At 45.2% G+C, this 26,577-nt stretch overlaps 1 protein-coding gene across 3 annotated transcripts in view; it reads left to right on the top strand.

Moving 5' to 3' along the window:
- CPNE8 (copine 8) overlaps positions 1-26,577 on the top strand; it is a 990,278-nt gene that overhangs the window by 886,078 nt on the left and 77,623 nt on the right. For all 3 annotated transcript variants that reach the window (XM_086967237.1, XM_086967238.1, XM_086967242.1), the window contains one exon: positions 8,161-8,263. In XM_086967237.1, the coding sequence (XP_086823363.1) occupies positions 8,161-8,263 (103 nt within the window). The remainder of the gene's footprint in view (positions 1-8,160; positions 8,264-26,577) is intronic.

Here is a 26,577-nt window from a genome sequence, read left to right on the forward strand (position 1 = left end):
AATCGCTCGGCGGAGTGAGGCCCGGCCGTTACCCACAACAAACAAACAGGCAGAAGGAATTGGTGGTGAACGCCTCAGCGGAGCAAAGCCCGGCCGGCGTAATCCCTCTCTGAGCATCCCAGGGTCCTCGAGTGCTCGCTGAGCTTTAAGCGCCTTCTGGCGCACGATGATTACAGGTATGGCAGCATTCTGGCTGGGGCAGCTGGGAGTCGTAGTCCTGCCCGGCAGAGCTGGGCCCGGCCAGACAGGAAAGCAGTGAGGGTAAATCGCTCGGCGGAACGAGGCCTGGCCATTACCCACATCAAACAAACAGAAGGAGTTGGTGGTGAACGCCTCAGCTGAGCAATGCCCGGCCGGCGTAATCCCTCTCTGAGCAGCCCAGGGTCCTCGAGTGCTCGCTGAGCTTTAAGCGCCTCCTGGCGCACGATGATTACAGGTGTGGCAGCGTCCTGGCTGGGGCAGCTGGGAGTCGTAGTCCTGCCAGGCGGAGCTTGGCCCGGCCAGACAGGAAAGCAGTGAGGGTAAATTGTTTGGCGGAGCGAGGCCCGGCCGTTACCCACAACAAACAAACAGGCAGAAGGAATTGGTGGTGAACGCCTCAGCGGAGCAAAGCCCGGCCGGCGTAATCCCTCTCTGAGCAGCCCAGGGTCCTTGAGTGCTCGCTGAGCTTTAAGCGCCTCCTGGTGCTCGATGATTACAGGTGTGGCAGCGTCCTGGTTGGGGCAGCTGGGAGTCGTAGTCCTGCCCGGCGGAGCTGGGCCCGGCCAGACAGGAAAGCAGTGAGGGTAAATCGCTCGGCGGAGCGAGGCTCGGCCGTTACCCACAACAAACAAACAGGCAGAAGGAATTGGTGGTGAACTCCTCAGCGGAGCAATGCCCGGCCGGCGTAATCCCTTTCTGAGCAGCTCAAGACACACTCGAGGCTGTGCCTCTCATGGCCCCTACCCACCCTCAACAATAATAAATAACATGTTACACTCCACACACCTCCATATATACTATTTATGACATGGTAACGGAAATAAATATGGCCCTATAACGTGTTATTCAGAGCAACCAAACTTATAATCGTACATTTACATATTTACCTGAGTTCAGGGATGCCGTCCTGAGAAAACAAATGTTTACTGCCTCACAGCTTGCATGATATAAGACCTTACACTTGAAACACACTCTTCTAATAGCCAGGCAGCCTCTTTAATATGATTTTCTTTTGGTGCACAAATGTAACGCCTTAAATACTGGCTTTTGGTAATAATCCTTTTTAAAACAAATACACATGCAATAACTGCTATAATTGGACGTCCTCGGTAGGTTTTATTGATATTGTTACTCTGTGTTCCCATCATTTGCTGCAACAATCTATTTTTATTTTGTTCAGATTCGAGTCAATTAAGGCTAGGCAGCCGGATTCTAAATTATCGAAAACAGCAAAGCCACTTTTCACAAAACAGATCCCAGTGGTATGTGGCATCTGCCTTACACGTTTACCAAGCATTCCTTCGAATGAGAACGGATGCTAAGATTTCTAAAGCAATCCTTTGTATCTGCCATAGGCACCTGTGCATCCATTGTTGTGGGTGATATTTCAGTTGGTTATCAGTATACCTACCCAAGTACATTTTGCAGAGAATATTTTATAAAAACAACTTTGAGTTAGTAAGAATGCAAAGTCAAACACTGACCCAAGGATTATCTGATATGCTTCCTAAAAGTGATGAGTGGGGTTAACTTTCATACGTCAAGGGTCAGAGAGTTCATTGCTAAGGCTGCTGTCACAGAGTAGGTTTGCTGCGAGCTAAGGAGACCATAAACTTGTGATTTTGAGGAGAAGCATGTCTCTGATTCTCAGTTCTCTTGATCCACCAGGGATTGTCAGAATAATAGCTAGGTATGGTGGGGTTTGGTAGTGGATGGCCTTGTCGACTGTGCAACATATCTTACATTGAATTCTTGCTGTGTATACGAACCTGTGGTGGCCATTTAATAACATTTGTTTGCTGGGTTAACTAGTTTATTTCAGAGGGAAGGATGATCTTGAGCAAGGTTGTGCACAATAAAGATTTCATAGCTAGAATACTTTCCAAAGTCCAATTTAGATTTGACTTGTCAGCAAACAGCTGGTTTGAGATGTTCAGACTGAATTAGGTACAGATTGACTTTACTGTGTAAAGATGAAAATAGTTTGCTTTTGCCACTGTAGTGGTATGTGGCAAGAGTGAAAGAGCTGAGTTTAGAGTGATTTAGTGGAGCGATTGGATGAAGGGGAGGGTTGCAGTGAGTCCCCGTAATGAATAGTCACGTTTTGCTTTGAAAGGACATTGATCCAAGGAAGAACTCAGGTTTCTGAGGATTGCTGAGCTGAACGTTGTCCAGTAGCCAAAATCTGGATTTGGTATAGGCAGCTTTTTAGGATTGCTTTATTTTGTGTTGTTCAGGTTTTCAGACAACAGGTTGGTTTCGTCGGTAATTTTATGCATTCTGACAGCAGAATTTTTTAGAATAAAACATGGTGGCACCATCTAAGGATTAAATAAAAGAAGAGCTGGTATTGAACCCTGAGAAATGTTATCCTGTTTTTTGATGTGGCATTTGTATGTATGTCGTTTTTGCCATTACCATTAGGTGCTGTTAGACAAATAGGATGAGAACTAGTTCTGAACCTCGGCATTCCATGCAGAGTTAAAGAGCCATTCATAAATGATCATGTTAGAGGCTGCATTAGCTACATGATTATACAACTTTTAAGATTTTTGAACTGAATCCTGCTCTGAATACGGATTTATACTTGGTATCCTTTGATGATGAAGGTGTTTAATTTGTCTGTATCTGTTTTCTCAATTACTTGTCCCAGCCATTAAGTTTTGATATTGGACCGCCATGGTCACAGGCATTAATAAGGTTGCACCAATTACAATGAAATACAGGGATGTTTTCTTAGGGTAAGAGAAAGAAAATTGTGAATTTAAAATTTTTGACGGTTAACTGTAGATTATTTTGTGATATGAGTTGTGCTTTTTGTGTGAGGTGTTGAAGATAGATTTTAGATGTGCCAAAACAGTGAGCGGGTGGCGTTAGGAGTGATAGTGAATGCGCCTGTGTGTGTGGATTTTGTTCTACCAACGGCAAGTTTGTATTCTTTGGGGAGTTTTATGTATAGTGAGATTGCTTCTAGCTTTCCAAATTAATTCTGTGAATGCGAGTTGGCTTGGAAGTGGTCTATTATTTTATTATTGTACCTGTGGTGATTTGTCAAAGATTTCTGAAATCTTCTTAGTATTCTTTGGTTGCCATTTCATCAATTTTTGCTATGTCAGTAGCCCACACATGGGTCAAATGTGGTTAACACCCAAGGGCGGGAGGGAGGAAACATGACTGTGACGATGAAGACTATGACTCGGAGTAATGAAGATTACCGGTAAGTAAGCGAGTCATTACCTTCCTCCTCCATCTTCCTCATCACAGTTACCCAGGAGTGTAAACCCAAGCGTCGGACAAAACAAAATGAAACAGACAACCAAAGGATGCCAAGGAAATTTATTTGCAGATAAGCACAATTAGTGAACATCAGCAAGGACAGCAGAGCCAAAATCCCCAGAAAACACCTCCCCCCTCTGCAACTTATAATGGGAGATGCAGATGCGAGGGGAGGACCAAGTCGCTGCCGCACAAAGATCCTTCAAGGAGGTGCCCTTAAAAGAAGCCCAGGAGAAAGCCAGACTCCTGGTGGAACGCCCCTGAATGACAGGAGGAAGAGAAACCTCTGAATGAAGATGGGCCAAGAAAATAGCATACCGAACCCAACGCAAAAGAGTAGCCATCGAAGGGCAATGAACTCGCCGGGCAACATCAAAAGTAACAAGCACAAAATCCACCTGGCGAGCGGAGGCTGTTCACTCAAGGTAAATAACTAGAGCCCTTGTCAAATCCAGCGAATGAAGCAAGATTTCCTCCGCCGTAGAGGGGTTAGGAAAAAAGGCCTGGAAGAAAATATCCTGGGACAAATGGAAAGGAGAGAACACCTTGGGAAGAAAGGCCGGGTCAGGACTAAGGAGCACCTTAACAGGAAAAAAAAACAAGAAAGGACGATGGCAAAGCAAGGCGCCAAGTTTCCCCATATGCCTCCCCAAGGTGTAATAGACACCAGAAAACACACCTTCAGGATAAGAAACTCCAGAGACCCAGAAGGCAGGGGCTCAAACGAGGAGTGCTGCAAGGCATGATGGACCAGAGGGAGATCCCAGGAGGGCACAGGAGAAGCAACGACAGGCAGCCGAAGAAAGAAACTGCAAAGAAGGCGAGAAGTCAGGGATGAACCCCCTTGAAGAATACCAAGCAGAGAAATTCCTCCAGTGACGTCCATAAACTCAAAGGGCACTGACCTTCCTAGAATTCTGAATGGACAGAGCCACCTCCGAGGAACAACCCAAGAGACTAGCCGTCGCCTCTCAATTTTCAAACCCCCAACGCCAACTGGCTCAGTGCCTAGCGAGACAGAAGAGGAAAGTGGAGCGGAGGAGGGGATAGCGGGAACCTCCAAGGGGGAGCAACAGCCAACAGAGCAGGAAGAGATACCAAGGCTGGTGAGGCCAAAAGGGGGCCCCCAACAGCACAACCACCCCCACCTTCCTGATGTGTACCAACACCCTGCTGAGAAGGGGTAAGGGAGGAAGGGCAAATAGAAGACCCCTAGGCGAAGGGAAACTCAAGACATCCACCCCACATGCCTCCCTGCAAGGAAGAAGGCTGCAAAACCTTGGCAGAAGAGCAGGGGGGGCAAAGAGATCCAACAAAGGCCTCCCGTACCGCCCTAAAATCTCCCGAAACACCAGAGGAGACACGGACAGAGAAATGGAGTAAGTAAGAAGGCGACTCAGTTGATCCACATGCCCTTTCTCCCTCCACAGCAGATAGATTGCTGTCAGACCAAGCAGGTTGGCTTCTGCCCAAGCTCCAATCTGATCCACCAGGAGGGTCAAAAGTGGAGAGTGAGTGCCCCCCAAATGATTCAAATAGGCACATGCCACTTGATTGTCTGTCCGACCTGAACCCACTGGTCCTTCAGATGAGGGACAAAGTGCAGAAGAGCCCTGAACACCGCTGCCAGTTCCTTCCAATTTGGGACCCCCAAGGGCTGGCATTGGTCATCAGGGAACAGGGCACAGGAAGTTCCAGGGGCACCCCTTTTGCCACATTGTCTGGTAGCAGCCACCAGCACAGCTGGAGAGAAACAGCGGGAGTCACCGGAACTGAGGCACATTAATCCTGGGACACCCGATTCCAGTGAGACAGAAGATAATACACCAGATGGAAGAGGTGTCTGCGAGCCCAAGGAACCAGGAAAAGGGAAGCAGCCATGTACCCCTGAACCCACAACTAGTCTCTTGCGGAAGCCAACGGGGCAGACAGGTGGGACTCCAGATGAGACCTGAGCTGAAGCTGGCGAGGAAGAAACACCATCCCCAGCCGGGTATTGAAGAGAGCACTGATGAATTGGGAGTTCCTGAGACAAGATGAGGTGGGACTTGCTGAGATTCACAAGGAATCCATGGGTCTCCAGACAACTCTCCACCAACGCCACATCCTCCTGAGCCTTGAGGGAAAGACGAGGAAGAAATTAGCAGTCATCAAGGTAGGGAAACAAAAACACCCCTGTGCATGCAATAGACCCAACAGGGAAGCCAGGACCTTCGTAAACCCCCGGGGGTGGAGGCCAAACCAAAGGGGAGGACACACAATTGGAAATGTTGCCCCATGGCAAAGAACCGCAAATACTTCTGGAAGAGAGGTGCACAGGATGCCTTCTGTACCGGGAAGATCAGAGAGTAGCAACCCTGACCCAACTCGTTCACGAGAACAGGAATGATGGACCCTTCTAGAGAAGTTCCAAGATCTCCTGCTCCAAACTCAGTAGTTTCAGAGGATTCTGACAAGTCAGAGTTGGGACGAAAAGATCTGGAGGCCAAGAAGGGAAGTCCATAGAATAACCTTCGATCACAAGGCAAAGAACCCAGGAATTGGTGATGTCGCTTGTCCAAGTGGAAGAATATTATCCAATTCGGCTGCCCATTCCAAGATTTTGGAGTGGAATTGGCAAGGGAAGCTCCTGTGAGCTGGTGCTGGGACATATCAGAGAAGGGGATGCCACGGCCATCACCCCTCCCACAAAAGAGCTGGGAGGACCCTTACCCAGCCGAGGGGGGATTCCGAATCGCCGTTACCAAAGCCCTGACCTCACACTGCAGGCCGCAGAGGTGTCAGGAGCTTACAATCTCCCACCGATTTTTTCGGCAGATCCTCCAGCTGAGGGCCAAACAACTTAACCCCATCAAAGGGCAAACATGATTGGAGGGACTTCTGAGAGGCTGCCACCTTCCACAACCTCATCCAGATGTTTTGCTGAGCAGAAACAATGGAACCAGAAGTTGCCTCCGCAGCGGACAGAGAGTCAAAGGTAATGTCAGACAAGAAGCGTTCCTGCAATTCTGTAAGAGACAGACTCAAATTGACATCCTCCCTTTGCTGAAGGTCCTCTGACAAGGCCTGAAAATCATGCAGGAGCGATTGAACCACATACGAGGCGTATGCACCAGCCCTGATCGAAATGTTGGCGGTTGAGAAATCCCGCTTGGCAGCACTTACCGCCTTCTTATCAACCAGATTGTTAGGAGAAGCATCCTCCGAGATGATGGAACCACTGGAAGCCAGACCCACCATCTTAGAGCCCACCTTCACATGAGGAGGGAACTCAGCCAGGAAATTCTGAAGAAGGTACTTCTTTGCGAGGAATCTAGGAAACTCAGCCTTCTGGACATCAGACCATTCCCTGGATGGCCTTATGGATGGGAAGAGCATCAGGCTCCTTCCGGCGGTACTGAGAGAAAAAAATCCTCCTCCTTATCCAGAGGAACCACAATTTGAAAGGCCAAATTGTCCTTCAAGTGAGCGATCACTTCCTTCAACTCAGCGCCCTTGACAAAGTGTGCTTGCTTTCCCTCATCCAAACCATCAGAGTCTGGGTCAGGGGTCAGGCTGAGAAGAAACTCTGGGAACTTTAGCACTGGCCCCGCCCGAGCCTCAAAAGCAGAATCTGCCTTATTGATCATGGCCTGAATTACATCAAAATACATGCCCACAGGCTGCTGGGAGGTAGCAGACTCAGAACCAGAAGACTGATGTTTACGCTTCTCAGAGCGTTTACCTTCCATGGCCGCTCACAAAAACACAACTGATGAAATGGAGGAAGAACAAACCATTAAATGCACTAGAGAGACACCGTTGCTTAGCAACCAGCACTGCCTGTGACGCGGCACGCTGAAGACTGCAATCCCGTGCCTATAGCCTCCCCAGGGAACCGCCTCGCGGGGAGCCAGTACCAGCCGGGAGGGCTGTAAATCAGGTAAGCTCTAGGCAGGAAGCCCTGTCCAAGAAGCGTGAATGCTTGGGCACCTCTGAGGCGCACACGCCATGAGCAGTGACCGCCGCTCCCGACCGCTAAAGCGCAGGAGCAGCAGAAGGACAAAACACACCACCCCCACTCCCTAGTGGCTCATCGCAGAAGCTGCGAAGTAAATAAGGCATAAAAAACAGGAAAGCACACCACCGCTCCCAATCGCTCGGTGCCGGAGCGGAGGTGACAGGGAAAAACAGACAAACCGCTGCACCAATGCCCAGAGCGGGAGCAGCTGCAGTACAGAAATATAAAAAGCAAAATATGGAGGTGCTATAGCAGTCCCATAAATCAAAAGAAAAACATACTCCTCACCGCATAGCAGTGCAACGTCTTTGGGAGTTCCAGTCGGAACACAGAGAAAAAACAGGATGTGGTCTGGGTTTGCCCCACCTTTATAGGTCAGGTGACAGGTACTTCCCGTCAGGCTTCCATGTTGGTTGGGGAATTATTTCTATGGGTGAATGCTGTGCCCCAAACACGTAGTGCTCCTGGGTGACCGTGACAAGGAAGACGGAGGAGAAAGGTTATTGCTAAGGAACAGGTAAGGAAAATGCGATTCTTACCCTGGTGAGAGTTTGTTTAGCTGCTTTGACACAGCAAACAATATGATGTATCGATCTGTATTGCAAGTACACAAAATATGCATTCCAGCAATCAAAGAGCTCCAATCGTTTTTCTACTATACTTGTCTTTTTTCTTTTGTTTAGATACGCTTCTTCAGTAAAGGATGGTTCCCAGTATTTCATTCTGCTGATAATTACCGATGGAGTAATATCGGACATGGCTCAAACAAAGGAGTCCATAGTTAATGTGAGTACTGAAAATGTTGATATGTTTACGATGATAAATAACAGCTGCATCTTTCAGACTAATATTTAAAATGTTTTAAGTAATTATGTTAGTGATTTGATTGTTCAGTAGTGCAATAAAAGCTTCGGTAATACAAGGGACACTTCCCTGAGGAATGCGTCCAAGATTCCCCATTCAAGCTCATGTGTGGAGCTAATCAATACAGTTCAACTTTGGAAATTCTAATTCAGCTTCTCCCCAATGAGATGTTCTAGCTTCCACCTCTGAAAACCATACCCGCAAGATGTTAAAAACCTTTCACTGAGGAGTTATACTATCATCTTAATTAGAGAACAACAAGACAAAAAATATATATAGACAGAAAATATAAATATGATGGAGATTCATCATTTCCATTGTGACTTACGTTTCTACTCTTTAGATAGCACTCAGTGGTATTTAGCTCAAGTAAGCCATTTCCACAGGCCACCAGACTTGTGTAACTTAAGGCCTGATTTAGAGTACAGTGGCTAGCACGCAGTAACAAGTATAAACAATCAGTGTCTTCTCCTCCGCTAAAGTGGAGGAGCGTTGCCCCACTGTGTTGCCCCACTGCCTAGAGCAGGAAAGAAAGGAAACAATAAAATGATAATAACTGAATGTTCCTCCTGCTGCGGCAGTGTGTGAGGAGGCAGAGCTGCAGGGGAAGAGTGGTAGAAAACTCCTGTGGCTGTGCGCAATGACTGTTTGGTCGGCCCTCTTGGGCAGCCCAAAACAGTCATGCGCTCTCCCCTGTTATCCATGCAGGCTGCATTACAGCCTGCATGGAGAACATACCCACCTCTCCAGCCACTGGCTGAGCACTGTGTCACAGCACTCAGACAAATTGGATTAGGGGTGGGAGCCAAGCTGCCTGCTTCCTGTTCCGACCTAGAGTCAGACACAGGCGAGCAGGAGAGAAGGTGCAGGACCCAGCAAGGTACGTTTTTTTTTTTTAAGCAGCCTGCGTCACCATATCCCCTCTTGTGCCTGAGTGTGTATTTATGTGCAAAGGGAGGACTATGGCATATTGGTGTGGAAACTTGTGTGTGTCCTTTCAGTGCCATTACGTTACTGTTACCTCAGGTGTCAGCAGGGTCGGATTGGTAATGCGGGCACTCGAGCAATGCCTGAGAGGCCAGTGTCCAGTTCCAGCTGTGGGCTGCTATTTTTAGCGGTCTGGGGTTTTGATCTGCGTTGTTCGGATACCACCAGCGGTCAGTGGGTGACCGAGTGGGCTTTTTGGAGGCAGACGGGCATCCATTACCTCCCTTTTATCTCCAGGCAGAGGTGTCACTCCCTTTCTCTCACTGGGCCGGCCCATTAATGTATGCATAGTGAGCGGCGGCAGGGGGCCTTAGCAGAAGTGGCCTCACTTGTTTTCAGGTGCATTTCACCAGTGTAAACTAATCCGTGCATTTATTGTTACCCCCCCCTTTTTTTAAATAAAATTCCGCCAAAGCAGCGTCTTGAGGAAAGGCATTATTTAATGTGGGACACTTTTTTTAGCGTGCTCAGGCCGATTTTTAATCCCAATACAACCCTGGGTGTCAGTAATGCTTTATTGTGTTCTCAGTTAAGGGCATGTAAAATTCCTGCTGCCTCTGACTGTCTGCATGGAACCTACTCATAACACATGAGCACATGATGCAAAGGTGTCCTCTGTAGGTAAGTGATCAGCTGTAACATGGCTTCCTCTCACTTAGGAACCTCCTCAGGGAAATTATTGGTGCAAATAGCTACTAGGAAAAAGATAGACTTTAGCCACATAAAAGCCAAGAGACATGACACCTCAAGTATCAGTATAAAAATTGAAACACGTATTTGAAGCAACAAAAATTGGGGACAGGATAATAAGATAAAATCAGATGACTTGTGTTAACTAAACAAGCTAAATATGCAAAAAAGGAAAATCTAAGACTAGAAGCGCTTAGTAATAAAGAAAAATAAAGCACACAAAATAAGACCTACAGTGCTTTAAACTTTAACGAGTAGCCTTTTGCAACAGCATAGTAAAAGACAATACTATGGTTCAATATTATAAAGAAGTGAGAGCAGCAAAAGAAGATTGGGGGTCTCTAGTTGGCACTGGTATGTACTTGTGACAAATAGGGACCCTTGCCTCTAGTCAGGGTAAGGGGGGTACACTCCTAAAATAACCTCTGCTCACCCCCTTGGTAGCTTGGCACGGACAGACAGGCTTATCTCAGAGGCAGTGTGAAAAGTATTTGTGAACACATACAGTAATCAAGTGACAACACTACAGATGGACACCACACAAGTTTTATATTAAAAATAAGTATTCTTTATATAGATTTACCACAAGACCTCAAACGACAAAAATCCACAATACTGTGCTTAAAATGGTAGAATTGCTTAGTTCTCTTTAGATCTTAAAATGCAACACTTTGAGTCAATGTACCTTAAGATGCGACACGCAGGGCAACAAAAGTGTTGCAGGAAAGGTGATGCGGTAGTCTCTTACACGCAAGCACGGTGATGCGTTGAAGATCTGGTGCAAAGAAATAAAAATGGAGCTTTCTCCTTGATGGGACATGCTTCTCGGCGATGCGAGATACTTTACACGATGCGACCGTGACAGGCCCTGCGGCACGCTTCCCAGTGATGCGGCGTCTGCTGCGACGTCGATCCTCTCTCCTGGCGATGCGAGTTGCTTCCACAATGATGGGTCCTGCAACACTCTTCCCGATGATGCGGCGGCGTCTGCGGCAACGTCGATCCACTTCTCCGACGATGAGCCGCGACAGGCCCTGCAACAAGCTTCTCAGAGATGCTGCGGCGTCTGATGCAACGTCAATACTTTTCTCCTGCAACACGCCTCCCTGTGATGCGGCAGAATCTGCTGCGACGTCGATCCTCTTCTCCGGCGATGCAAGGCGCTTCGTGTTGTGAGGCGGCAGTTCGGCGACACGCTTCCTGTTCTTGAGTCGCGCTTCCAGCTCCTTGCGACACACAAGTCCTCAAAAAGTCCAGCACTACTGCAGTCGCTTCCAGAGAACTCTTGGGGAGCTGGTGGGTGAAGTCGGTTGTCCCTGAGACTTCAGCAGGAGGCAAGCTCTGTTCCAAGCCCTTGGAGATCCTTACAAGTTGATGAAAAGTACACAAAGTTCCTCTCTTCTTTCTTTGGCAGTCAGGCAACCACTGCAGGCCAATCCCCCAAGTAGCACTTCAGCTTAGGCATAGTCTCTCTGGTTCCACTCCTCAGCAAAGGTTGCTTCTTCTTGTCCAAAAGTGATCTAACTCTCTGGGGTTTGGGTCCCCTCTTTTATACTACTTTTTTATTTGTTCTCTGAAGGCAGAGAGGCCTTTGCTTAGTCCAAACCAGTTATGGTCAGTCCTGGAGCACTCTACTGACTTGACTCCTTCCTTCCTTTCACAGTGCAGGGCAGAACCTTCAGACGCCCCACAGGAGGTGGAGCCAGCATTGGGGAGGAAAGCCACAGCCTTGGAGCACTCTGTTGACATGACTCTTCTCTCCTTTCACAGTGCAGGGCAGAGACATCAGAGGCACCACAAGAGGTGGAGCCAGCATTTTGGAGGGAAGGCACAGTCCTATTCAGGTCCCAGGTGCAACTCCTCCCTCCCATCTAGATGCAGATCTCTCTATTCACCACTGGACTGACTCACCCTGCTCCTGGACTCCCCCAGCCCTGTCACTCCCGACAAGGAATACACAACCTAGCAGAGGCAGGCTTGGATAGTTAGACAAGAAAATACCTACTTTCTAAAAGTGGTATTTTCAAACACAGAATGTTAAAACCAACTTCACTAAAAGATGTATGTTATCATTCTGAGTTCAGGCATACTAAACTCGAATTTCTACCATGTTCCCTGAGTCAGTTAGGATTATAAGATGTAATAATCTACCTGCCCATTCTGGCCTATGGAGAACAGGTGCAAAGACAACAGTTGATGGACAGAATGCAGAACAATGTCATACATTCACCCCAGTACAGAGATCCGGGCCTAAATCCATCGTTTTTTTCCTCACCACACCACCCCAATTCAGACAAGGCCTTATGCAAATCAGCCTTGACCCTGTGCCTCATGGGAACAGTCCAGCTCGAACTGCCAAGCCATGTCTTCCCTGGACCGGAATCAAGCATCCTAGGACCGGTTTCTGGCTATCAGCCGTCTTCAGCCAGGATAGCTTGACTCCAGTGGCGTGGAGAGCACGGGACTCACGTCTGAGCATACCCGTCCCACTCGGGGTGACAAATGCAAAAACAACAGTTGATGGACAGAATGCAGAACAATGTCATACATTCGCCCCAGTACAGAGATCGGGGCCTAAATCCATCGTTTCTTTGCTCACCACACCACCCCAGTTCAGACATGGCTATATGCAAATCAGCCTTGACCCTGTGCCTCATGGGAACAGTCCAACCCGAACTGCCAAGCCATGTCTTCCCTGGACCGGAATCAAGCATCCTAGGACCGGTTTCTGGCTATCAGCCGTCTTCAGCCAGGATAGCTTGACTCCAGTGGCGTGGAGAGAACGGGACTCACGTCTGAGCATACCCGTCCCACTCGGGGTGACAAATGCGTTAACAACAGTTGATGGACAGAATGCAGAACAATGTCATACATTCACCCCAGTACAGAGATCTTGGCCTAAATCCATAGTTTTTTTGCTTACCACACCACCCCATTTCAGACATGGCCATATGCAAATCAGCCTTGACCCTGTGCCTCATGGGAACAGTCCAGCTCGATCCGTCAAGCCATGTCTTCCCTGGACTGAAATCAAGCATCCTAGGACTGGTTTCTGGCTATCAGCTGTCTTCAGCCAGTATAGCTTGACTCCAGTGGCGTGGGGAGCACGGGTCTCACTTCTGACCATACCCGTCCCACTCGGGGTGACAAATGCAAAAACAACAGTTGATGGACAGAATGCAGAACAATGTCCTACATTCACCCTAGTACAGAGATCTGGGCCTAAATCCATCATTTTTTGCTCACCATCCCAGTTCAGACATGGCACTGTGCAAATCAGCCTTGACCCTGTGCCTCATGGGAACCGTTCAACCCGAACTGCCAAGCCATGTCTTCCCTGGACCGGAATCAAGCATTCTAGGACCGGTTTCTGGCTATCAGCCATCTTTAGCCAGGACAGCTTGACTTCAGTGGCATAGTGAGCACGTGACCCACATCTGGCTGGACTTTTCCCATGAGGCACAGGGTCGAGACTGATTTGCATATGGCCAAGTCTGAACTGGGGTGGCGTGGTGAGCAAAATAACAATGGATTAAACCCAGATCTGTGGCTGGGGTGAATATTTTGCCATTGTGCAACATTTTTCCATCATCTTGTGTGTTTTGCTATGGAGAACAGTTAGCCTTGCAATAGTGAAAACCGAAAATGGCTGTAATTCACAATTAGGACATGCCACACAAATCAGGGCTTGTCCTACCTTATACTTACAATGCACCCTGCCCTGTGGCCTACCATAAGGGTGTTTGATATGAAGGAAAGGGAAGGTTTAGGGACTGGCAAGTGGGTGCACTTACCCAGTCAACAGGGCAGTACCAGACTGCACAGAGGCTCTGCAATGGCAGACCTGAGACACACTTTTTCAGGCCGCTTCTGTGGGTGGCACAACCAGTGCTGCAGGTCCACTAGCAGCATTTGGTTTACAAGCCCTGGGCACACTCAGTGCACTGTACTAGGCTCTGACCAGTAAACCAAATCAGCCAATCATGGAATCACTTATCCATACATCAGTTTATAATAGGGAGAGCAAATGCACTTTAGCACTGATCAGCAGTGGTAAAGTGCCCAGAGTTATAAAACCAACAAAAACAGGTCAGACAAAATACAAGAGGAAGGCTAAAAGTTCAGGGATGACCCTGCAAAAAGGGCCAAGTCCTACAATCACGCATTGCTGAGAGCAGCAAAAGAAGAGGGATGCATCTCATGAACTCAAGATCAGCACGCTATCCACCTCGTGCAGCAGCAGAGGTGGATAAGAGGGCTGTTCCATCCAAAAGTCCTGGTGGCAAGGAGGAGACTTAAGAGCTGCACAACATTGTCACACGTTGCCAAACATAAGGCCCTTCCTTATCCTTTCTATTATATCAAACATCTACTGGTCTTTACCTATGACCTGCTATCCTCGAAGAAAAAGATAATCATCCATCAAACTCACTCCTCCCAAAGCTGTCCACAGGATTAGTATTTCACATGCTGAGAGACCATGAAACCAAAACGAAATAGGAAAGAAGTGTGATGTAGGTGGATGAACATGGCATGTTTTAGATTGAAAGCAACTTTTGCTACACCTCAATACATGCAGGTAGTCCTACAGCTGAATAAAATTGAAATAGTCCTATACAGTTAATACAGATAGAAAATAAAAACATTTCCCTCTCTGCAGGTTTATTGAAAGAGAAGGGCACGTTTTGGGGCAAATTCACAACGGCATGCAAGAGTATTCCTGTAGCGCTACTTCCTGTACTCGGGTTTGTGACTCAGCCCCATTAAATTTTGGTTTATTACACCTAGCACTGTGCACAGCAAAATGGCATTTTACGGGCTCAGGACAATAAATATGTTTTTTTTTAATTATCACCTCACTCCATGATCTAAAGTAAATCTCTGAAAAAGATATTTTTTTAATCAAATCATAGCATATCCATATATGACAGCTGTGTAGTTCACAACTACTTTGTACCTCATTGACAATTCAATTTGCGCAATGGCATCTTGTTAGGGTAATGAAACTATTTCACCTTCCTTGCACCAAGTGTCTCTCTCTTTACTTCTAAAAGAAGGACAGTAAATTTGTTTATCAATAATAAAAAAAAATGATCATTATGCAGCTCTCAATAAGTTTCAAAGAGAGGTAACTAAGTAAGAGTTTTCTAGAGCGCACAAATACCGAGTTGTCTTGGCGCTCAGTCAACTTCAAGAACAGAGAAGAGAAACGGATGACTTACTTAACAGTCCGAGTAAAGAGCCAGGGTTTTAAAGATTTCCTGAGAAGTATAAGGCTAAATTGGGATCTTAAATAGAGGGGTAAAGCATTACACAATTTGCTGCCTAAATAGGGGAATCTTTTACCCACACCATCTAGACTTTTTTTATTTTGGGGGTCGTAATAAAATAGGAATGAGAGGATCTTAATTCTCGCCGTGTAGAGTACCAGGTAAAACGTTTCATAAAATAGAGGGGCCAGTCCCATGCAAGGTTTTATGTATCATGAGAAGCGTCTTTAACTTTATCCTTTCGGACACTTCTAACCAATGCAGTTCCTGCATTTTCTTGAAAACACCAACATTCTGGTAGCTTTAACAGAAGATGAGCCGCAGCATTTTGCAAGGATTGCAGCTTAGATTGAGAGCATCTGCTCACCTCTAAATACAGTGGGCCTTATTTATGAAGCACTTGCGCCGCCGGTGCGTCACTTTTAAAATGGGAAAAAGTGACGTACCGGCGGCGCAAGGCCTTCATAAATAAGGCCCAGTGTGTTACAATAGTCTATCCTTAAAAGAATGAGGGTGATCACTACTGTCTTCTGCAAGTCAAAGGGAATAAAAGGAGGAACCTATTTAAGCCGCTTAATTATGTAAAATCTGGAAGAAGTGGCAAGGTGACATACAGAAGTGATGGATAGATTTGCTATTACGTTTTTGGTTCTTAGTTGAGTCTTTCTGGGAATGACTTTGTCTCAATATGAACAGGGTCACCTTTAGGCATAAAGTACTTCGGTGAGCAATCTCTCACTGAAACTCAAAATGTAGCTAACTGTAGTATCTATTCACAAGAGCAATAGGAGAGAAGAGCAAGTTGTGTTTGTTGTTACTCTAAACTGGCTACTAAACTTGAAAATGGGCTCGATTACGATTGTCCATACAGTCATCGTAACAAGGTTTATGTTATTTACATCTCACATGGAGGTATGAATTTCTTCAAGGGTCAGCCCATCTTCTGCAAAGCCATTCAGCAAGCTTCTGGTGGAAAACTGTCTCATCTGGAATACACTTAAATGTAACCACTCTTCAAGTATTCGTTTACATGAAATGTATGCACTGCTATCACATCACACCCAAATACCACAAACTTCTCTTCGCTCAGAAGATGACGTAAACAAATCACACCAAGAGCCATAGAAGCAGTTTGAGAAACATTAACAATAGTTTCAAAGTCAGAAATACAGTTAGATCTCAGTAGTCCAGGATAGTCTCGGATTTGTTAGTATTTTAAACATCTGCATCATTTTCTTTAATAAAATCTAGATGTTTGCAGCACTATGGTTATTTATCACTTCTCCACTTTATGACAAAACAAGGATGAGCACTTTATAACGACATTCAATACTAACCTACTGCATTACTACCCATGCCTTGGATTTGAGGTATCTGATCCATAAAGGAGATGCTCACATCTATGATGTCAGGTTTGTGTGTGTGCCACAGTTGCCGGGATATTGGCTCTGTATTTGTCACCGACAAGATTTTTGACCGCTGACTGTTAATGACTTCACAAAAAAACTACTGACGGATATATTAGGAAAAGGTTCAACCTAGCCTTTGTAATTCTCCCTTCATACTCTTCCTCTTATTCTACTGAGAAGGTTGTTCAATCTGATCAAATAATTTTTCCAGAAAGATCATTTAAGCATTGCGGAGCCACTGCACACAATCTTGTTGGGTAGTTGTGTCACAGGGTGTACTTTCAACGTTTGCTGAGACTTTTACGGCCAATAGGGATAGTGGGTTCTTCCTGTTTCTGTTTTTACAGCTTCGCTACATCTGTTATTAGAATGTCTTTTTACATATTTGCCAAATTAATATCCATCATGTACGGGCAATGTATAGTACATATATGGTAGGAAAACGAAAACATGAAGAAGAAAACAGAATATGAGAAAATGTACATGGAAAATAGAAGGTGCACTCCAATGAAGTCAATTACGCAGAAGGATATTTTGAAAATGTCTTCACTTTATTCATATTCTTTAATTTTCTTAAAAAAGGGCACAGCCAACGCGTTTCGTTTCCCTAGTGCCACGGGAACTTCGTCAGGGCTGCAAAAGTTGTAACATATAAAAACATAAATATACATATATAAAACATAAATATAGAATACAAAATATTTTTTCTATTTTTTCACATTAAATCTGTACACAACATATAAATAGACCCAAACAGAAATTTGTGCACGTATACATAAAACATACATATAAAATGACATTTAGAATTATCAAAAAACACAGAAAAAGGAAGAAAAGTGTGGTTAGCAAGGGTATGAGCAAAAGCATGGTGGCTCTTCAAGATTGCACAATACAAAAAACATGTTAACTAAAAAGCATGTTGATACTACAGTAGTACAGTTGCTCTTCCCAAACAGATGGATCTAGTCGAGGTTAGAGCAGGATAGAAAGTAAAAAGGGGAGAAAAAGCAATCCAAAAAGGAGATAAAAATGGAACCGAGTCATGATATATAATTAATTTTAGATTGACGTTTTCTAAGCAAAGAAAGAGAATTGAAAATATCACCCAATGTCAGCTCACCGTATGTAGAGAACACATAGAATAGAAATCTATGTCAGGTGAGCAAAGGTCCTCATTGAAAGGACATCAGCAAGGGTGTATCATCCCGGATGTTCAGGTTCTAATATCAGGAATAAATATCCAGAGGTAATGTCACCAGAGTTCATACACCCACAGAATAGTGAAGATAGTATGCACTATCATTCACAACCAACAATAAGAGGTCTAAAGTCTTAAAGGTTTGGGAAGCCATAAGCTAGATATAAAGGGAACACTTAGTGGGTGCGGGTCAAAATGAGATTAAAAAGTATATATATACTTCAAGCTAGTCCCAAGGTTGGCACCAATAATATGTCCAGAAGAAATGATCCTATTAATAGATCTGTGACCACTATCTTCCTGTACAAGGGGTCCTCCTATAATTCAGAAAAAACAGTTACACAGTTGAATTAAGCTTATTGCCAATTCCAATGATTCACAGGCTCTACCCCCCTTAGCGTAGATGATAAACCCAATTATAATTCAAAGACAAAAGAGAAGACGAGAGAGATTCACAGTTACTGTATCATCATTTGAAACAGCAGTGAGGGCCGTTTATATAAAGTACTAATACTCATACTAGTAACATAAAAGATGCCCAGAATTGCGGTCACTTTTGATATCAGTAGAGTCCCACATCACTTTTTATCAAATTATGAAACCCAAATTTACAATGACCGTACCTGGCAATAACCACCAGTTTTCAGGCCCCCAAGTAATGGTCCAAATTCGTATTCAAACTGTAGGAAAACATTGTTGGGGTGAATGTATGACATTGTTCTGCAGTCTGTCCATCAACTGTGGTTTTTGCATTTGTCACCCCGAGTGGGATGGGTAAACTCAGACGTGAGTCCCATGCACTCCACACCACTGGATTCAAGCAAGCCGGGCTGAAGACGGCTGAAATGCCTGATACCGGTCCTCGGAAGCTTGTTTCCGGTCCAGGGAAGGCATGGCTTGGCAGTTCGGGCTGGACTGTTCCCATTAGGCACAGGGTCAGACTGATTTGTATATGGCAATGTCTGAACTGGGGTGGTGTGGAGTGCAAAAAAACGATGGATTTAGGCCCAGATCTCTGTACTGGGGTGAATGTATGACATTGTTCTGCATTCTGTCCATCAACTGTGGTTTTTGCATCAATCTTGAAGAGCCACCATGCCTTTGCTAATACCCTTGCTAACCACACTTTTATTCCTTTTTCTGTGGTTTTTAATAATTCTAAATGTCATTTTATATGTATGTTTTATGTATACGTGCACAAATTTCTGTTTGGGTCTATTTATATGTTGTGTAAAGATTTAATGTGAAAAAATAGAAAAAATCTTTTGTACTCTATATTTATGTTTTATATATGAATATTTATGTTTGTATATGTTACAACTTTTGCAGCCCTGACGAAGTTCCTGTGGTACTAGGGGAACGAAACGCGTTGGCTGTGCCCTTTTTTCAGAAAATGAAAGAATATAAATAAAAAGAAGACATTTTCAAAATATCCTTCTGCGTAATTGACTTCATTGGAGTGCACCTTCCATTTACCATGTACATTCTGTTATCTATACATCCTTTGGCAGCGGATGTCGGGAGTGGTTGAACCAACAGATAATTGAAACACACGGAACTAATGTGCTTGACCTTGGTCTGCTGCTGTGTGCTTTTGGTATCAGTTTATGAGAAAATGTTTCTCAAATGATCTAGCACGTTTTCGACAGCCCCTCAAAACTACAATAACCATATCTCCAACATTCATCCAGTCCTCAAGAAAAGAGGCTCCTTTTCAAGGCAAGCTGTAAAATTATACTTATTGGTAAATGTATTGAACACTTTCTAATGATCCATTGTGGCCACTTAATTGGAGGAAACAGAATGTCTTTGCTTCTCTCATACACGAAAATGTAAGTCAGCAGCATCCATTCGCTTTGCTGAGCAACATAAATAACAATGTGACAAAGATGTCTGTCAGTTCCTGGCTATTGCTTTTAAAATAATATCTTGAAATCCTGTTTGTCGAGATCGCCATGTGCAGACAACCATATTACTTGCCAGCATGCAGTGCACGAAGACAGATGTAGAGATCACTTTTAAACTGAATCAATACATCAGGAAACGGCCCCTGACCTCTGGATACTAGGCTACTGCAGGATTAAACCTATAACAAGACGAGCTTATCAGTTTTTAACAAACATTTGCAATGCAATAGGTCTTGCATTTGCGAGAGTTTGAGCTATTGGCATTGTAAATGACAATGCCTTTCATTTTCGTTAACAGGTACTTAAAGTCATTGCTTACAAGAAGCAAGGCTGGCAGTAACTGCGCCTCTTTTACTGCCAACCTTGCTTCTCATGAGCAACGAGTATAAGAAGTGCCATATAATTCAACTATTGAGCAACACAAGTATGAAACATACACATTTTGATTCCAGATATGTGAAAATTTGGTGATAGTTTGCCACTTACGAAAGTGCAGATAAGCAAGAAAGGTCTATGATGGGACTAAAAGAGGTGGATTTGGGCTTAAAAGAAGAAAGGAGGGAAGAGCGCGTTCAAGCAGACAGACAGAGAAAGAAGATATGAGAGGGATGGCCTGTTGTCTTGGTTACCTGTAGCAGTCTTATATTTGATAATTATCTCATTCCTGCAATATGTCTATGACAAACAATTGCATTATAATACATGGGTTCTGTGATCTTAGTATAAACGGCAGTCTGTTTTCTTTATAATCTTGACCAATGATGCACCCAGTCACCGATTTTAAAGAAAAGACTCAGAACTCAACTATTATAAGTGATTACAGTTGAGTACTGACATCATAATGCATGCTGCTAGAGCAAGCAGCCAAGGTGAAAGGCAGGTCAGGTCATGGAGCATAACTCAAGCAGCTGTTTAAAGCATTTTTGCACTCCCATAAAAGCTAGAATCTTTCTGCATGTTTCTACACATCCCGAGCTACTGCAGCTTTTTAAAAAGAAAAAAAAACTGACTTGTATTGAACTGTTTCTAATATCTCTTTGACCCAAATATTTAACAAGGTTTTTATGTGTTTGATTTTGCACTAGAGGTTTTTTTATTCTTCGTATTTGCAATCAGGCATACTCTTTCATATGAAATAACCACACACCATTGTTTTGACTGGTTTGTGGAAAAGGAGAGGGAGTGACCATCTATTTTATGGGTTAAAGGTACTCCTGGCATGCATGATAAGGATTCAATGCTCCGAAACGTGGTATTAGGTATAGGTATATGGCGCCACTTCAAAGAATCACACAGTTAATCTCGGATCTCTCTATTTGCTTGGACAGTGCTGCAGGGTGTGGAGAACCACCAACCTCCACAGACAGAAGCCTCAGCTAGCATGAACTAGAATTCACTCCCCAGCACATGTCAATTCTGATTAAGGTTTCCCAATTTTACCAAGAGCAAACAATTAGAAGCTCCTGTTTCGTTCTCCACGCTCTTTTATGCCTCAGTATTCACCATTCTCCTTGTATCGCATCTGTTAAGTAAACTCCACTCCCATGTCCACAGAGTACGGGAACAAGAGCTTTTTTACGAAACGCCGCTCTCAATAGAAACCCATTGTGGTCCGGAAGTATCACCACAATTCAAAGGATTGCTACACAGATTAACTAGCCTTGAGGAAGTCGTGGGACAACATCCCTTACGCGACGAAACACGTGTTGGCTGTTGAGAGCTGATGTGGAAGCCTACATGAATAAATACTGAAAAGAAGAACATGAATGTTTACATTGGTGTCTTACTGTGTGATACACTACTAATTGTTTGCTCATGTTAAAATTGGGAAACCTTAATCAGAATTGACGTGTGCTGGGGAGTGAATTCTATGCATGATAAGGATATTGCAAGTCACCTTGGAGTTCCATAACCTTATAAAGGAACTTCGCCACCAGTCTTATTCCTTTATATGATTTTGGAATTCCTCAGAAACTTGCAATATCCTTATAATGTACGCAAAGAGTAATTCATCACTTACATCTTGAGTGAATCTGTTCAATCAATCAATCAGCTTACTTGTAAAGCGTGCTACTTACCCGTGAGGGTCTCAAGGCGGGAAGGGGAGGGGGAGGGTTGCTGCTACTGTTCGAAGAGCCATGTCTTGAGGATTTTTCTGAAGACAAGTAGGTCTTGGGTCTGCCGTAGGTGGGTGGGGAGGGTGTTCAGGTCTTGGCGGCGGCGAAGTTGCAATAAGTCAGCAGCTGTGCAACACAAACTAATCCGGCCCCACTGCAGAAAGTGATGAAGGGGCTCTGAGTCTTGGTTATATCTTACTGATATTCATTGGGCTTGGGCTGAATGTGGGGCCCCAGTGAGGTTGAGGGCCCAGTGAAGGGTTGGACCCCCTTTTGCCCATAGGGGCTCACATTATGTCCCTGAAAAGAGATTATAACAGCCTTGCAAAAAAGGAATGGGGCAGGAGTTTTGAGGAGGTACCCTGCCAAAGGGGGCAGAGCATTGGAATTAAAATCTTGGCCACACATCTTGTATCTTGCATTTACTTATGTTTAGAGCAGGCACTTGAATGACACAATGTGGTGCAAATGTCAGCCTGTGTTAAATTACACACAAAAAATGATTTTTGCACCAAAAGACGTATCAAGCGCAGCATGCGCGGCTTTGTGTCACGTAGCGCCAACGCCGTAATATTTCATGCAAAGTGGATGTAACCGAGGCAGAACAGTGAAAAAAACAACTGGAAATACACGAAGAGTCGGATCAATTAAAGTCACAACGTATTCTATGAAATCCTAGCACCAAATGAAAATAGGTTGAAACAATATGCTAAAGAAAAATGGAGTAATTTTCGCACAATACAGGTAATTTCTGTAAAATTAACAATACTATGCAAATCAGATTTGGCTTGTGTAAAAATAGCTGCCTTTTAAATGATGTCATCAGCACATGGTGTGTTGTAAATATGGCGCTGCAGAATTCTTTTGCCAGTACTTTTCTTTGTTACACACTTGATAGCAATTACTAGGCAGTTCTAAAAAGCTTGGGAGCTTCGAAAAGTATAGGTGTGTCTAGTTTGTTTAATGTGTGGAACCGCATTTGTTTTTCGCTGCTGATGTCTATGATCTCACCAGAGGGTTTTGTTATCTGTATTCCAGGTTTCGAGTCTGGCCTTTGTATTACAAATTCTTGTTATTTGGTTCATTAGTGCAATTCAGTATCATGGCAACAAACCAAGATATTTCAGAATACTTTTTATGGTCCGTCAAAAGGCCATGAATGGAAGCATGGTGCCTTGATGAGATTAAGTGAGATGGCAACTTTACCTCACCTTTCTTTCTGTGTTGATCTAGCCTAAATGATATTTGGAATTAACACCCACACATTGTGGAAACTTGTTAGTACCGGCTCCTTAGTGCATCGAGTGAGTGTTGCAGTGAGTCAGAGAGCCTCCAGGAAGAATTGAGGGAATGGAAATTTAAATGTGTCTACAAAAAAATTATATATGTTCTCTCAGGGCTGTTTATCAGGCTGATGATCCTGCTGTCCATCCACTCCTAAAACCAGCCTCCTTGGCCTTAGCCTACTTGGGATTTGCAGTGTGCCATATGGCCAGTCCAGTTCTGAAGCCCCTGTGCTGAGTCACCAGCACTAATGCCAAGCAGACATAAAAAGGGGACAGTGTACTGAAACGCATACAGCCACTGCTCTCAAGTAAAGGCTTCTGATGTTCCCCTGTAGTTCCCTCACTGTTCAGGCCCAGTTTCCTATCTTTTCCCACAGTCACCATTGAAAAATAAACAACCTTTAATGCTGTGGCTTATGGTGACATTTGAAAGTTGCGGAACGTAAATCAATTGTCGTACTGCTCTGCGCCGGAATTCGGGGGGATCTTCCCCGAGTAATTTTTGAAAAAAGTGGGCAAATTATGCCTTTTCAAACAAATTTGAGAAAGCAGGAAGGTGTCAACCACTCTGAGGTCTTATGACCCCGTCCCCTCCAGACCTCAGTGCCACTGCACCTTCTGCACTAATGCTAGCTACGTCCCTGGCTATCTCTCAGAAATGTTTGCTCTGCCTTCAGCCCCAGCCGCCGCAAGGAGTGTTCCCTCGTTATGTCTAGGCCTGGGCATAGTGGGCGTAGTGGGGCTTCGCGGAGCTACGTGAAGTGGGCGAGAAACTACGCCCACCTCCGCACTCCGCGTAGCCCCACTACGCACCGCAGGCCTCCCTCCCTCCCGCCCTCCCTAAATACTTTAATTTAAATGTTAGAAAGAATTAAAAGGCACTTACCTTGCCCGCCGCTGCCCGCCGCGTCTCCGGGGCTCCCTCTCTTCATCGCCGCCGTCTTGGGTACTAATGCGCATGCGCGGGCGGCCGCGCATGCGCATTAGTACCCAAGACGGCAGCGATGAAGAGAGCGAGCCCCGGGGACGCGGCGGGCAGCGGCGGGCAAGGTAAGTGCCTTTTAATTCTTTCTAACATTTAAATTAAAGTATTTAGGGAGGGCGGGAGGGAGGCGGGTGGCGGCCAGCTACGCACCGTCTGCGGAGCGTGCGTAGTGCCGAATTCTACGCTTGCTACGCAAAATGCGTAGAAGCCGGCACTACGCACACTCAGTGCACGGAGCGTAGCTGCCCGCCCACCCTTAGTTATGTCCTAGTATGACGCTCTATCATTCACCGGTATGACAAGCAGCTGGTGTTAGGTTTGCGTGAGATACGAGTCAAATAGCAGGGGGAGAGCTTCGTCTCCCCCTGCCTCTTCCCATTATGCCCTGCGGCGAATCACTGACGCACAGAACTAATGGGGCATGCAGTTTAACAAACACATATGACTAGAATGTAATTGTTTGCGACAGTGAGGGAGAAGACATATTACGTCTATCACAATGCAAATATATGAAGTCTGTGGAGTGTGGGTATTAAAAGTATAGAGTAAAAAAGTTAAACTCCTGCTACATTACAGAACAGGCGTTTAAAAACTGCAGAAGGACTGTAGTTATTGGACACGTACAAGAACACGCCTCTCATTATCATGCACCCGTGCATTTCAGGTCGAATACACTTGCATAATGCCCACTCAATAAATTATGGTGAATCAATCGGTGCACCATTGCAAAGTGAAGCCTCCTTTCAAACTCTACAAGCAGAGACTGATTACGGGGAAGCTCAAACACAGCATCTGTATACACTAGCACTATCTGTGCATGCTCACACTACAGCCCAGTCGACTATGAATGCCAGCTCTAACATTCCACCACCTGCGCACACTATTTCACTATCATTGCATTCTACTTACCCGTTTACACTATCACTGCGCGCAACAACCGGTATGCTCTCACTACCACCAAATATGTGCACACTCACAGGGGTTTCTGGCCTTGAAACTCACAGGCAGTACTGGTACTGGTCTTGTGGTGACAGGTCTAGGTTGGGGGAGGGGACAGCTGCAGTAATGGGTCTGGGTAGGTAACAAGGGGGCTGCTGTCAGTGCTGGGCTTCTGGGGACAGTCCTAAGGTAGAGGTCACAGGCATTGCTGAGCCTGCAGTGACGGGCCCGGGTAGAGTGCAGAGACTTTGGTTGAGAGGCCCTGGATTGGGGGGTTTCAGCCTGTGCTGGGATTAAGGTACGAGGCCAGTCTGGAGGTCACAAGCAGCGTTAAACCTTGGCTGGGGAATCACAGGCAGCGCTGACCCTTGGGAGCCAGGCCAAGGCTGGGGGTCAGGCGATGCTGGGCTTAGGGTGACAGGGTGCCACAGGCAATGCTGGGCTTATGGTCACAAGCAGTAGTGCGGTTAGGGCGCCATGCAGGTGTTTGCGGGTAGGGGCTGGCCAAACTGTCATGTGCACTTAGAGGAGTGTAAATCACTCTTCACTCTGTTTAGCGTCACAAAGCTTAGCCCCATCTTCAACTGGCTCTGAGCTTCGCAAACAAAAATAAAACGATAGTAACATCATTGTTAATATAATTTTATATTTCTTTTGTGCACTGCTGAATTAGGAGTGGGGCAACGCTCCTTCGCCTTAGCAGAGGAGCCGCCACTGTGTATGTGTCTGTTGAAGTATTCAACAATGTTCTGTGGGAACAGAAAACAACTTGCAACTATAGGAAGCGTGGCAAGAAACACTGACCTAGTTTTGTGCTTCAGTGTGATGTGATGTGATGTGATAAGGAACTTTTATAGCGCGCTATCACTCCGAAGAGCACCTTGGCGCTTTTGACTTGTGTATTCCAGATGGTGAAAGTTGTAGTACTCACATTGGCGTTCAGATCCTAGACCAGGGTTTTGCAGGTTGTGTCTGCCATGCTATAAATCCAGGTTTTAAGAGATTTCCTAAATTTACTTTCGCAAGTGATTTCACGACTTTGGTAAGGGAGTTTATTCCAGGCTTTAGCTCCTCTAACCGCTAAAGATTTTCCTCCTCTCGTAGCGAGCCGGAATTTTGGAACAACCATCAGATTGGCTGTTGCCGATCTTAGTTCTCGGCGAGGGTGATAGTGAATGAAATTTTTAGACAGATATTGTGGGCCTCGTTTATGGAAGGCCCTAAAAGTAATCATTAGGACCTTAAACAGGATCCGCTTTTGGATGGGGAGCCAATGAAGCATGTTGAGTGTTGCGGAGGCTGAAGTTTTTCTAGGCATTTTCAGCACTAGTCTTGCCGCAGCATGTTGGACCATTTGTAGTTTATGTAGAGCTGCTTTGTTTGCCCCCGCATATAGACTGTTACAATAATCCAACCTGGATATAATTAATGCCACTGCTACAGTTCGT

The sequence above is a fragment of the Lissotriton vulgaris genome, chromosome 1_1, assembly GCF_964263255.1.
Source record: "Lissotriton vulgaris chromosome 1_1, aLisVul1.2, whole genome shotgun sequence".
NCBI lineage: Eukaryota > Metazoa > Chordata > Amphibia > Caudata > Salamandridae > Lissotriton > Lissotriton vulgaris.